The 12,989-nt window shown below is 43.7% G+C and overlaps 1 protein-coding gene across 4 annotated transcripts in view; it reads right to left on the bottom strand.

Annotated features, from left to right (window-relative positions):
- LOC121577704 (voltage-gated potassium channel subunit beta-2) overlaps positions 1-12,989 on the bottom strand; it is a 125,596-nt gene that overhangs the window by 75,639 nt on the left and 36,968 nt on the right. For 3 of the 4 annotated variants that reach the window (XM_041891518.1, XM_041891517.1, XM_041891519.2), the window contains one exon: positions 9,875-9,916. The exons of the other annotated variant lie outside the window; for it this stretch is intronic. In XM_041891518.1, coding sequence (XP_041747452.1) covers positions 9,875-9,916 — 42 coding nt within the window. The remainder of the gene's footprint in view (positions 1-9,874; positions 9,917-12,989) is intronic. 4 annotated transcript variants of the gene reach the window in all.

The following is a 12,989-nucleotide window of genomic DNA, read 5'->3' on the forward strand; positions in this document are numbered from 1 at the left end:
ACCAGCTCTGTCAGGAGGAATGGGCCAAAATTCATCCAACTTATTGTGGGAAGTGTGTGGAAGGCTACCCAAAACGTTTGACCCAAGTTAAACAATTTAAAGGCAATGCTACCAAATACTAATTGAGTGTATGTAAACTTCTGACCCACTGGGAATGTGACGAAATAAATAAAAGCTGAAATAAATCATTCTCTCTACTATTATTCTGACATTTCACATTCTTAAAATAAAGTGGTGATCCTAAGTGACCTAAAACGGGAAGTTTTACTAGGATTAAATGTCAGGAATTGTTAAAAACTGAGTTTAAATGTATTTGGCTAAGGTGTATGTAAACCTCCGACTTCAACTGTATGGTTGCAGGTTATCACATGGTAAAGGTAACCTCTCAGAACAGGGTAATGTGACTACCATTTGTCTATCAGAGAGAGTTGTGAAGAGGAGCCAGAGAGAGAGGGATGATCTCAGCAGAGTCTGATCAAGGGGAAAAACTTTGAGGGAGATTTAGCGGGCCAGGTAAATCCTTATGGAACAGTATGTCCTTCCCATCTTGTTGGGCAAATATGCCAGCGACCTAGATGATTAAAATAAAACGAGCGCCAGTACCATGGAGTAAGAGCATTCTGGCCAGAGGACAGTCTAACAATGGACTGAGGACGGTAGCAAAATGCAGCATTAGTTAACCTATACTTCAGTGATAATGCCTGAGAAGGCGGTGTTTGGAGGATATATTGGCACGGGTGTTGTTAGGCCCGAGACACCGGCTTCGAGGGCATTATCACTTTTATACAACGGGTTACCAACATATATAATGATTGACATATTTTCATTAAAAACTTTATTTTGATGAATTCATTCATACTATTTCATCCTTCCACAAGATATAGTCCCGACACAAATCTAGGGTTGCTACCCAAGCTGGCTGGTCGTTCGTTCTATTGGTTTGGTTGCCAGAGACGCGACCCAGTCGTTCAGTCTTTTTGTTCTGTATCTATGGACGCGACCCAGTTGTTCGTTCTAAATGTTCCATTGTCATACTGGCTGGCAACGTTCTTATCCCTTGCTTGCTAGCTAGCCAACTACGGCTAACTTACAGTCAGATCAAAAAGTGCAGCCAGAATAACAGCAAAGTAGCTGCATTTGCATTTATTTAAGCTGTTTTCTAGAGACATTTATTTGGATACATCCATAACAATGAGCTAATGAGGCGCGATTTTGCCTGGCATAGAAAATGTGCTCTCTCGTCAGGACAATCTTGTTCAGAGGAGCTAGCCAACAACACAGCTAACACAATCACTTCAAACTGAAGCTGGAAAGACTGCAAACTAGCTGCACTTCGTTTCGTTTGACCTTTTTTCAATTGACATTTCTTTGTAAATATCCATAAAAATGATACCAGCTGATTCATGATTTCGACTGGTTGAGAAACTCTGCCTGCCTGTCTGTCTCGTCCCGACTCCCGACACATTCATTACTATGGGACAGCTGGAGATCAAATTTGAATATTGAAACAATGTTGCAAATGTCGGCGAGACAGACAGCAAGGTTTATACAAACCTCTGCTGTTGAAAACGAAATGTTAGTCTAAAAGAAATGTGAGATAATGTCTAGATGCTTTTTATAGTGGAGATCAAGTTTATAAATTGCTTGGCTGGGCTGATGAGACAATGGATTGCGCAGCCAGATGGAACAGAGTAAATAGGCATTTTAACGTCATAGATTTAGCCGGTGGTAACTTGTGGAATAGACACAGGCTGTAATGCGCTTTTAACCAATCAGCATTAAACCCACCCGTTGTATAATAATTAATACTCAACTGCATCCAACCATATTTGACCCAAAACACATTGTCATACCAGAGAATATACTGTACACATTTTGATTAGCCTAGGTCACATACTGTACATTAGTCTAATGCACACCACAAATAGCCTCAGTAAAATGTTAATTCTTAGCAGGTGTTGAAGTACTTTTTTTTTTTTTTTTTTCAGGTGAACAGCTATAACGTAAGCAGTACCTTAGCACACTGAGACAAGGTAGGCTACACATTTCTATTCTGCCTGAGCCTCAGGTGTTCCACTGAACCTTTCTCACACCCCATGCCTGTTCCCATCTCCGTTCATACACCCTGCTACACTCTGCAGCCTACTAATACACCCTGTTACCTGTTCAGCCAGAACCAGTCTTAAGGTCTGAACTGCCCAACCTCAGCCAACATTTAGGTCTCAGCTACCCAGCCCCAGCCAGTCTAAGTCTCACAGTTCTCTCCAGGTGTGCCCTGGTCCTTACCTGTACTTCATGCCAGTCTGGTAGGACACACACTCCTCCAAGACCAGGCCGTTCATCTTAAGGAAGTCCTCAATATTCTTGACCTGAGCAGCATGCCTCTGCTCCCTGAGGCGCCTCAGCTCCCCTGGGTCGGTGGGCCAAGGTAGGTTCAGGCCCTGGTCCGAGTGGTAATGGCTGATGCCACTCCGCATGCTCTCGCTGTACGACATGGACAGCATCTTGCCACTGCCGCCACTGCTGCTCTTCCGTATTCCACTGCCATGCCCACCCGGTTTGGGGATCTGTAGGTTTTCGGAATGAGTGTACATGGATTGACGCCTCACTGCCGCCCCGGGGGACTGACCCCCTGCTATCCCTCCCGCAAACATCTCCCCTACTCCTGCTGTCACCGCAGCAACCCACCGCTCAGTTAAAAAGAAAAGTAGGGCCGGGACGGAGCTAGGAGCCACCAGGACACGGCCACCTCCTTAAATAGCACCTGACTACTCCCATAAGAAAGAGCGCTCCTGCTCTGCTCGGGGCAGCTGTAGCACACAGCCATGCATTGTGTAATCAGAGTCACGGCACCGCCTCCCATGACAGGCACACAATGGCAGGGTAACACTGATAGGGTGCATTCAGGTGACCATTGTGGTTAACTAAGGAGCAGGACCAGAGGACACATGCGAGAGGCATATCTGCATAAGGGACAGCAGGAGGAGGAGGATGAGACATGCACCAGGGGCCAGGGCAGACTTGAACTGATAAGTCAAGCAACATATTTCACATACATTTAAATAAATGCAGAACAATGAGAACACATTCCTATTGGTCCAACAAATAGCCTAGTTAAAACACCATTACAGTAGAAAAACTTAAAACACCATGGCCATTTTCAAAAGCTGATGTTCAGTAACCTTATGGATTCTGACATTCATGTCTTCGCTAGTGTGATTGAATTCATCTCAGATTGAAGAATACTGTCCATAGCCTACAGCCAAACAAAAAGTGCAACTAAAGCATCTCAAGTAAAGCGTTTCCTGGAAGTAGAGGCCTAAGCGTTGCTATTCACTAGTTTAATCCAATTAGGGGAGGGGTCATAGGGTTAGAAAGTAATAAAGGATAAAACAATTTTTAAGGATATGTGTATATATATGTAAATGTATGTATATGTATTTATATGTATGTATGTGTATATGTAAACTCAGCAAAAAAAGAAACCCTTTTTCAAAGATAATTAGTAAAAATCCAAATAACTTCACAGATCTTCATTGTAAAGGGTTTAAACACTGTTTCCCATGCTTGTTCAATGAACCATAAACAATTAATGAACATGCACCTGTGGAACGGTCGTTAAGACACTAACAGCTTACAGACGGTAGGCAATTAAGGTCACAGTTAGAAAGAGGCCTTTCTACTGACTCTGAAAAACACCAAAAGAAAGATGCCCAGAGTCCCTGCTCATCTGTGTGAACGTGCCTTCGGCATGCTGCAAGGAGGCATGAGGACTGCAGATGTGGCCAGGGCAATAAATTGCAATGTCCATACTGTGAGACGCCTAAGACAGCGCTACAGGGAGACAGGACGGACAGCTGATCGTCCTCACAGTGGCAGACCACGTGTAACAACACCTGCACAGGATCGGTACATCCGAACATCACACCTGCGGGACAGGTACAGGATGGCAACAACAACTGCCCGAGTTACACCAGGAACGCACAATCCCTCCATCTGTGCTCAGACTGTCCGCAATAGGCTGAGAGAGGCTGGACTAAGGGCTTGTAGGCCTGTTGTAAGGCAGGTCCTCACCAGACATCACCGGCAACAACGTCGCCTATGGGCACAAACCCACCGTCGCTGGACCAGACAGGACTGGCAAAAAGTGTTCTTCTGTGACGAGTCGCGGTTTTGTCTCACCAGGGGTGATGGTTGGATTCGCGTTTATCGTCGAAGGAATGAGCGTTACACCGAGGCCTGTTTGGAGGTGGAGGGTCCGTCATGGTCTGGGACGGTGTGTCACAGCATTATCGGACTGAGCTTGTTGTCATTGCAGGCAATCTCAACGCTGTGCGTTACAGGGAAGACATCCTTCTCCCTCATGTGGTACCCTTCATGCAGGCTCATCCTGACATGACCCTCCAGCATGACAATGCCACCAGCCATACTGCTCGTTCTGTGCATGATTTCCTGCAAGACAGGAATGTCAGTGTTCTGCCATGGCCAGCGAAGAGCCTGGATCTCAATCCCATTGAGCACGTCTGGGACCTGTTGGATCGGAGGGTGAGGGCTAGGGCCATTCCCCCCAGAAATGTCCAGGAACTTGCAGGTGCCTTGGTGGAAGAGTGGGGTAACATCTCACAGCAAGAACTGGCAAATCTGGTGCAGTCCATGAAGAGGAGATGCACTGCAGTACTTAATGCAGCTGGTGGCCACACCAGATACTGACTGTTGCTATTGATTTTGACCCCCCCTTTGTTCAGGGACACATTATTCCATTTCTGTTAGTCACATGTCTGTGGAACTTGTTCAGTTTATGTCTCAGTTGTTGAATCTTGTTATGTTCATACAAATATTTACACATGTTAAGTTTGCTGAAAATAAACGCAGTTGACAGTGAGAGGACGTGTCTTTTTTGCTGAGTTTATATACATATACATATATATATATATATATATATATATTTGCAAAAAAATATATGGGGGATTGGAAGTGATGCAGACAATTACATTGATGGAAGCTACAATCTAATGCTGATCTACCCCCCTAAAAAAAAATAAAAAAATAAAAAATTATAATAAGTGCAACTGTGTTTCTAATGTCCATTTTGGACAAATTAGTGCATTTCAGCCTGGGAGTTCTGTCAGCCTGTCATCACTGCTTTTGTAGTGAACTAACACAGTAAGCATTACAGCACCTGTGACTCAGGAAATGTTGCCCTGTAGGTCTACAAAGGAAGTCCAAAGGCAAACGGTTATTGATCCCATAAAAGTCTACTGACTGATGCAGACACTTGAACAGCACTCTGCTTCTCCCAGTCTGCTGAAGGAAAACTGCAGTATTAACCCTGACACAAAGCACAGCCTCCATCTAATGTCCTGCTCAGCTTCGAAATCTAGCTTCAACTACGAAAAGCCTACGTCAAATAATCATAAAACCACCCCTAACGTTCTTATAGCCTTCACTGCTTCACAACATCGCTATCACCCTAAAACAGCCATGTGGTTGATTCTATGATCAGGGATAAATAGTCTTGAAGTCTGTCCATGTTTGCCATCAAGGGGGTAGGTCTCTTCCAGTTCTCCAGCTTTCCCTGTCCTCCCAGTCCAGTGGACTCCACCACCCGTAGAGACAGAGAGGGAGAGGGGCTCCAGGCCAGGCATCATGCATCCGCTCCAGACTATACAAACACACACTCATCCAGCCACCACCCCTTACACACAGTGTTCTCAAACACACGTGGTCGATGGTCTTTGCTCAAACTCACCCGATTTCTAGGCGGTCGGCTCATGAGGGGTCGTAGGTGCCAGCCTGCTCTTCTAAACACACTGCCTGCAGCGATGCAGCGGGTCCACCCAAACTGGGAATGTCTTACTAGGAGGTGTCTAAACCAATTAGTGGATGAGAAAGTGCCCTCCCACCTCACCCACGCTGCCCTATACCATCACCCCCCCCACCAGCCATTATTCGCAGAAGCTTTTGTGCTAAAAGCCTCGGATTGTTGTTCCACAGGAAGGAATACTAAGAGGCAATCAGAACATAATGAGGCCTGAGTGTGTGTACAGTTCACACAAACACGCTCACAAAACCCACATGTTCAAGTACAGTCTACGCCACAGGATTCTACTGCCTACATTACTGAAAATCTCAGCTACAGTACATTGGATCTATTCTGGCTCTATTCTTCTGCATCTGTCTCAGAAGGATCTGGTGCATTCAGGTCAAAGTACTGTAGCCCTTAAACACACCAGCTGCAGAGGGTCAGCCATGAGGAGAGGTCTGGATGTCTAGCAGTCATCATCCCTCTGGTAGACTAGGCTACATGTCAGGCTATAACTGATCTGTAACAGAATATTGTGCCATCTACTGTTTCCAAGTAAGTGTTTGGGCAAACAGAGGAAAATCAGTTATTCACAAATGCCCACACGGTGTATCGAAAAGATAACACCTGGGCAAGATCAGGATCACTACACAGTACCTAGTCCATACATGTTTGGTGTATGAGAGAGTAAAACAATGATCGTTGAGCAAACCCAGCAGTACGTGCTGATGGAGTATCAAACTCAAAGTTAAAGAGCCTGCATTTGAAATACGTATTTTTCTCAATCAATACCAGAGTGACCCACAGAGTACATGAGAGGTTCGGGGTCGACTGACAGGAACATTCCCCTGGACATAGTAAAAGGGTTATGGAGGTTCAGAGACGGAAATACTGAAAGCCTCTTGATGTATAAAATTGTAAACATTAAATGACCATCTCTCTTTACCGTAATACTACCAGACTACATCATCATCACAGACTGAGATATCTAATGTCCAGACATACCGAAGCATGAACTGCAACATAAACACCCAATGCTGTTCTCAAAGTGTTATTGTGCTGAGGAGATGGCTTGTCTTACTTGACCAGTGTAACAAAGCAGCAACTATGTGGTCCTATGTGGCTCAGTCAGTAGAGCATGGCGCTTATAATGCCAAGGCTCATGGGTTTGATTCCCGCTGGAGCACCATACGTAAAATGTATGCACGCGTGACTGTAAATTGATTTGGATAAATGCGTCTGCTAAATGGCATATACACTCACCGGCCAATTTATTAGGTTGACGAAAATGGATCGCTCCTACAGTGAGTCATGTGGCCGTGGCTTGCTATATAAAGCAGGCAGACAGGCATCGAGGCATTCAGTTACTGTTCGATTGAATGTTAGAATGGAAAAAACGAGTGACCTGAGCGTGGTATGATCGTCGGTGCCAGGCACGCCGGATCCAGTATCTCAGAAACGGCCACCCTCCTGGGGTATTCACGCACGACAGTGTCTAGGGTTTACCGAGAATGGTGTGACACACAAAAAATATCCAGTCAGCGGCAGTCCTGTGGGCGAAAACAGCTTGTTGATGAGAGAGGTCAAAGGAGAATGACAAGAATCGTGCAAGCTAACAGATGGGCCACAAACAGACAAATAAGGGTGTAGTACAACAGTGGTGTGCAGAATGCCATCTCGGAATGCACAACTCGTTGGTCCCTGTCACGGATGGGCTATTGTAGCAGATGACCACACCGGGTTCCACTCCTATCAGCTAAAAACAAGAAGAAGCAGCTTCAGTGGGCACGCGATCATCAACACTGGACAATTGAGGAGTGGAAAAACGTTGCCTGGAACATGACAGAGAGTTTAGTTTACTTGAGTGGCCTGCGCAGTCCCAAGAATGTATTTTAAAAAAAACAGAAATACCTTATTTACATAAGTATTCAGACCCTTTGCTATGAGACTCGAAATTGAGCTCAGGTGCATCCTGTTTCCATTGATCATCCTTGAGATGTTTCTACAACTTGATTGGAGTCGATCTGTGGTAAATTCAATTGATTGGACATGATTTGGAAAGGCACACATTGGTCTATATAAGGTCCCACAGTTGACAGTGCATGTCAGAGCAAAAACCAAGCCATGAGGTCGAAGGAATTGTACCAAAAAAAGTCTGCAGCTTTGAAGGTCCCCAAGAACACAGTGGCCTCCATCATTCTTAAATGGAAGAAGTTTAGAACCACCAAAACTCTTCCTAGAGCTGGCCGCCCGGCCAAACTGAGCAATCGGGGGAGAAGGGCCTTGGTCAGGGAGGTGACCAAGAACCCAATGGTCACTCTGACAGAGCTCTAGAGTTCCTCTGTGGAGATGGGAGAACCTTCCAGAAGGATAACCATCTCTGCAGCACTCCACCAATCAGGCCTTTATGGTAGAGTGGCCAGACGCAAGCTACTCCTCAGTAAAAGGCAAATGACAGCCCGCTTGGAGTTTGCCAAAAGGCACCTAAAGGACTCAGACCATGAGAAACAAGATTCTCTGGTCTGATGAAACCAATATTGAACTCTTTCGCCTGAATGCCATGCGTCACGCCTGGAGGAAACCTGGCACCATCCCTACGGTGAAGCATGGTGGTGGCAGCATCGTGCTGTGGGAATGTTTTTCAGCAGCAGGGACTGGGAGACTAGTCAGGTTCGAGGTAAAGATGAACGGAGCAGAGAGATCCTTGATGAAAACCTGCTCGAGAGCGCTCAGGACCTCAGACTGGGGCAAAGGTTCACCTTCCAATAGGATAACGACCCTAAGAACACAGCCAAGACAACGCAGGAGTGGCTTCGGGACAAGTCTCTGAATTGAGTGGCCAGCCAGAGCCCGGACTTGAACCCGATCCAACATCTCTGGAGAGACCTTAAAATAGCTGTGCAGCAACACTCCCAATCCAACCTGACAGAGCTTGAGAGGATCTGCAGAGAGTGGGAGAAACTCCCCAAATACAGGTGTGCCAAGCTTATAGCATCATACCCAAGAAGACTCAAGGCTGTAATCGCTGCCAAATGTGCTTCAACAAAGTACTGAGTAAAGGGTCTGAATACTTATGTAAATGTGATATTTCAGTTTTTTATTGATAATAAATGTGCAAAAATGTCTAAAAACCTGTTTTTTTAATCCATTTTAGAATAAGGCTGTAACCTAACAAAATGTGGAAATAGTCAAGGGGTTTGAATTATTTCCGAAGGCACTGTATATTATTAACCGTGTGGTATTTTCCACTGTAATTGACTTCAATCCTGCTAGAATCCCAGGCCACCCAGAAAACAGAAAAAACATCTATGAAACCACAAAAACTGTGTGGTATTCTAATTGTGTTACAAACGTGACATAACTGAATGTGTGCTGTAGACAGCCTTCTGATAAAACGTTATAACATACTAAAATACCATCAAAAGTTCACTCAAATTACATAAGGTCACACATTTAGTGTATCATGATGAAATGATAAAAAAGTGGTAAACTACCCTTCCCATCACACTTCTAGCCAGTCTGTGTGAGACAGACAGAGAGCGAGTGAAGCCGTGAACGATCCCCTCTCTGGGTCAGGGCAGTAGCGGGACTCTTATAAAAGGACAGAAATGTGCAAGGGAAGCTTCGGAGATCAAAATCTGATAGAGAACTCATTATCCTGGCCTGCATCTACAGCGTCAGGGGTTTTATAACCAGATCAGCCAATAAAACATGATCCCCTTCTGAAACAGCAAGAAGACATACAACCCTGATAGCCCACTACTGGACTGGGCTGAGTACAGTACAGACTGCAAGAAACCGAAGTATGAGGTCACTTTTAGATGCAACACTTTGATACCTATTTTAAGGGCTGAGTGCAATGCAGACTACACATATGGCCTCTGAACAACATTGCGAACAGCACAATGGGGTGTCCAGCAAAGATAAAATCAGGCTACTAGCTAGGCGAAGGTTGACTAGTAAAAATACCATCAGTGCATCAGAGGATGATACAGATTGACATAGAGAAGTATAGGAAAGCAGTCAGAGCCAGGTTCCACAGTAGACAGAGAGAGAGACAGAGAGAGATACCTGTAGAACTGCAGCTGTCGTTTAGGGCTCCCATAGCGTGCGCTGAGGCCAGCGGAAGAGAGGAAGAGAGAGTACAGCTTAGATTAACATGTAGCAGAAGGGAGGGGACAGTAATCCACAAGAGAGAAAGGGGAACAACATAGTAAAAGACATGCTGCATGCGAGAATAAAGCCTAGTTTCACAGGGAATAGGAAGGCTTAGTGTATCAAGCAACGAACTGGACCCCAAATACCATTCACTGACATTCAGACATCTGAGGTACATCTGTGAATCTGTCATACATGCACAGCACACAGAGACCTCTGCGGATATCCATAGTAGAGCATAGCTTCCTTTGAAAAATACTATAGTGTGCAGAATGCATATCAAGCAATTGAATATTAAATTAAGGGAAGGGCAAAGACTGAAATAGAAGGGAAAAAGAGATTGCAGAGATTTCTGAAGCATCAAAACTCCCTTGCGATCAGTGTTATAATTAAGCAATAAGGCCTGAGGGGGTGTGGTATATGGCCAATATAAAAACTTAAACAAACGCAAATGCAGCTTATTTTGCTGTTATTATGGCTGCAGAGGTTGTGACTGTGATAGCTGTAGCTAGCTGGATAGCTATCAAGAAAGGGATAAGAATGTTGCCAGTGAGCATGGCAACGGAACATATAGAACGAACAACTGGGTCGCGTCCATAAATATACAATTAATCGAACAAAAGACTGGGTCTCTTCTGTAGCAACCAAAAGATGAGAAAATGAAAATATCAATTAACATGTTTTATTTATACCGGTAAATGTGTGCTTTCATACTGTTTTCTTTGGCAACTGTAGTATACGCATAATAAACGCTTATACCAAAAAAACTAAAAATGGTGCACATTGTTAGAAACTTGACGTTCTATTTATCATTATCGCATCAATTCAGGCAATTGATCACAATATGGATTTTAATGTGCAACCTAATCCAGTGATTGTCATGCATTTTGGGTGGACAATTATCCTATTGTTGTTATATTTTACTGTTAAAATAGGGCTCCTGAATTTTCTGATTTTTTTGTTCAATTTAGATGAATTTGTCTGCATATTTACAGTTGAAGTCGGCAGTTTACATACACTTAGGTTGGAGTCATTAAAACTTGTTTTTCAACCACTCCACAAATTTCTTTTTAACAAACTATAGTTTTGGCAAGTCGGTTAGGACATCTACTTTGTGCATGACACAAGTAATTTTTCCAACAATTGTTTACAGACAGATTATTTCACTTATAATTCACTGTATCACAATTCCAGTGGGTCAGAAGTTTACATACACTAAGTTGACTGTGCCTTTAAACAGCTTGAAAAATTCCAGAAAATGATGTCATGGCTTTAGAAGCTTCTGATAGGCTAATTGACATCATTTGAGTCAATTAGAGGTGTACCTGTGGATGTATTTCAAGGCCTACCTTCATACTCAGTGCCTATTTGGTTGACATCATGGGAAAATCTAAAGAAATCAGCCAAGACCTCAGAAATAAAATTATCCTTGGGAACAATTTCCAAACGCCTGAAGGTACCACGTTCATCTGTACAAACAATAGTACGCAAGTATAAACACCATGGGACCACGCAGCCGTCATACCGCTCAGGAAGGAGATGTGTTCTGTATCCTAGAGATGATCGTACTTTGGTGCGAAAAGTGCAAATCAATCCCAGAACGACAGCAAAGGACATTGTGAAGATGCTGGAGGAAACAGGTACAAAAGTATCTTTATCCACAGTAAAACGAGTCCTATATCGACATAACCTGAAAGGCCGCTCAGCAAGGAAGAAGCCACTGCTCCAAAACCGCCATGAAAAAGCCAGACTACGGTTTGCAACTGCACATGGGGACAAAGATCGTACTTTTTGGAGAAATATCCTCTGGTCTGATTAAACAAAAATAGAACTGTTTGGCCATAATGACCATCGTTATGTTTGGAGGAAAAATGGGGTTGCTTGCAAGCCGAAGAACACCATCCCAACCGTGAAGCACGGGGATGACAGCATCATGCTGTGGGGGTGCTTTGCTGCAGGAGGGACTGGTGCACGTCATAAAATAGATGGCATCATGAGGAAGGAAAATTATGTGGATATATTGAAGCAACATCTCAAGACATCAGTCAGGAAGTTAAAGCTTGGTCGCAAATGGGTCTTCCAAATGGACAATGACCCCAAGCATACTTCCAAAGTTGTTGCAAAATGGCTTAAGGACAACAAAGTTAAGGTATTGGAGTGGCCATCACAAAGCCCTGACCTCAATCCTATAGAAAATGTGTGGTTAGAACTGAAAAAGCGTGTGCGAGCAAGGAGGCCTACAAACCTGACTCAGTTACACCAGCTCTGTCAGGAGGAATGGGCCAAAATTCACCCAACTTATTGTGGGAAGCTTGTGGAAGGCTACCCGAAACGTTTGACCCAAGTTAAACAATTTAAAGGCAATGCTACCAAAAATGAATTGCGTGTATGTAAACTTCTGACCCACTGGGAATGTGATGAAAGAAATAAAAGCTGAAATAAATCATTCTCTCTACTATTATTCTGACATTTCACATTCTTAAAATAAAGTGGTGATCCTAACTGACCTAAGACAGGGAATATTTACTAGGATTAAATGTCAGAAAATGTTTAAATGTATTTGACTAAGGTGTACGTAAACTTCCGACTTCAACTGTATGTGCTCTAAAATCATAGGAACATTGTTATTTGGGACTAATTCACCACCTTAGTAGGTGGAAACTCAAAACACATTAGCTAGATCACTAACTTTAAAGATAATACCCACTGCTAGTAGCCATGTACTAAATCTAACGTACATTTAATGTCCCCCCAAAACAGCTTTGCTGTTGTAGCCTACCGCCCAATGAGGCCAATGCAACCCAATGGCCAAAGTCATTTTGCGTGCTTGGTATCTCAAAGCCATATCAAATATCTAGTTTGTAAAATAGTTGCTATTGATCTCAAAATTGTAGTTGAGAAATAAAAAGTATACCTACAGAAAGCTGAGAACATCTTCTCTCCATCTTTGACAACAGGATAGCTGTGTTTTCCCCACAATTTGATTTTCGTATGTTACACAATCAGAAAACTTTTATTTCTCCCAGAG

Source organism: Coregonus clupeaformis, chromosome 12, assembly GCF_020615455.1.
Source record: "Coregonus clupeaformis isolate EN_2021a chromosome 12, ASM2061545v1, whole genome shotgun sequence".
In the NCBI taxonomy this organism is placed as follows: domain Eukaryota; kingdom Metazoa; phylum Chordata; class Actinopteri; order Salmoniformes; family Salmonidae; genus Coregonus; species Coregonus clupeaformis.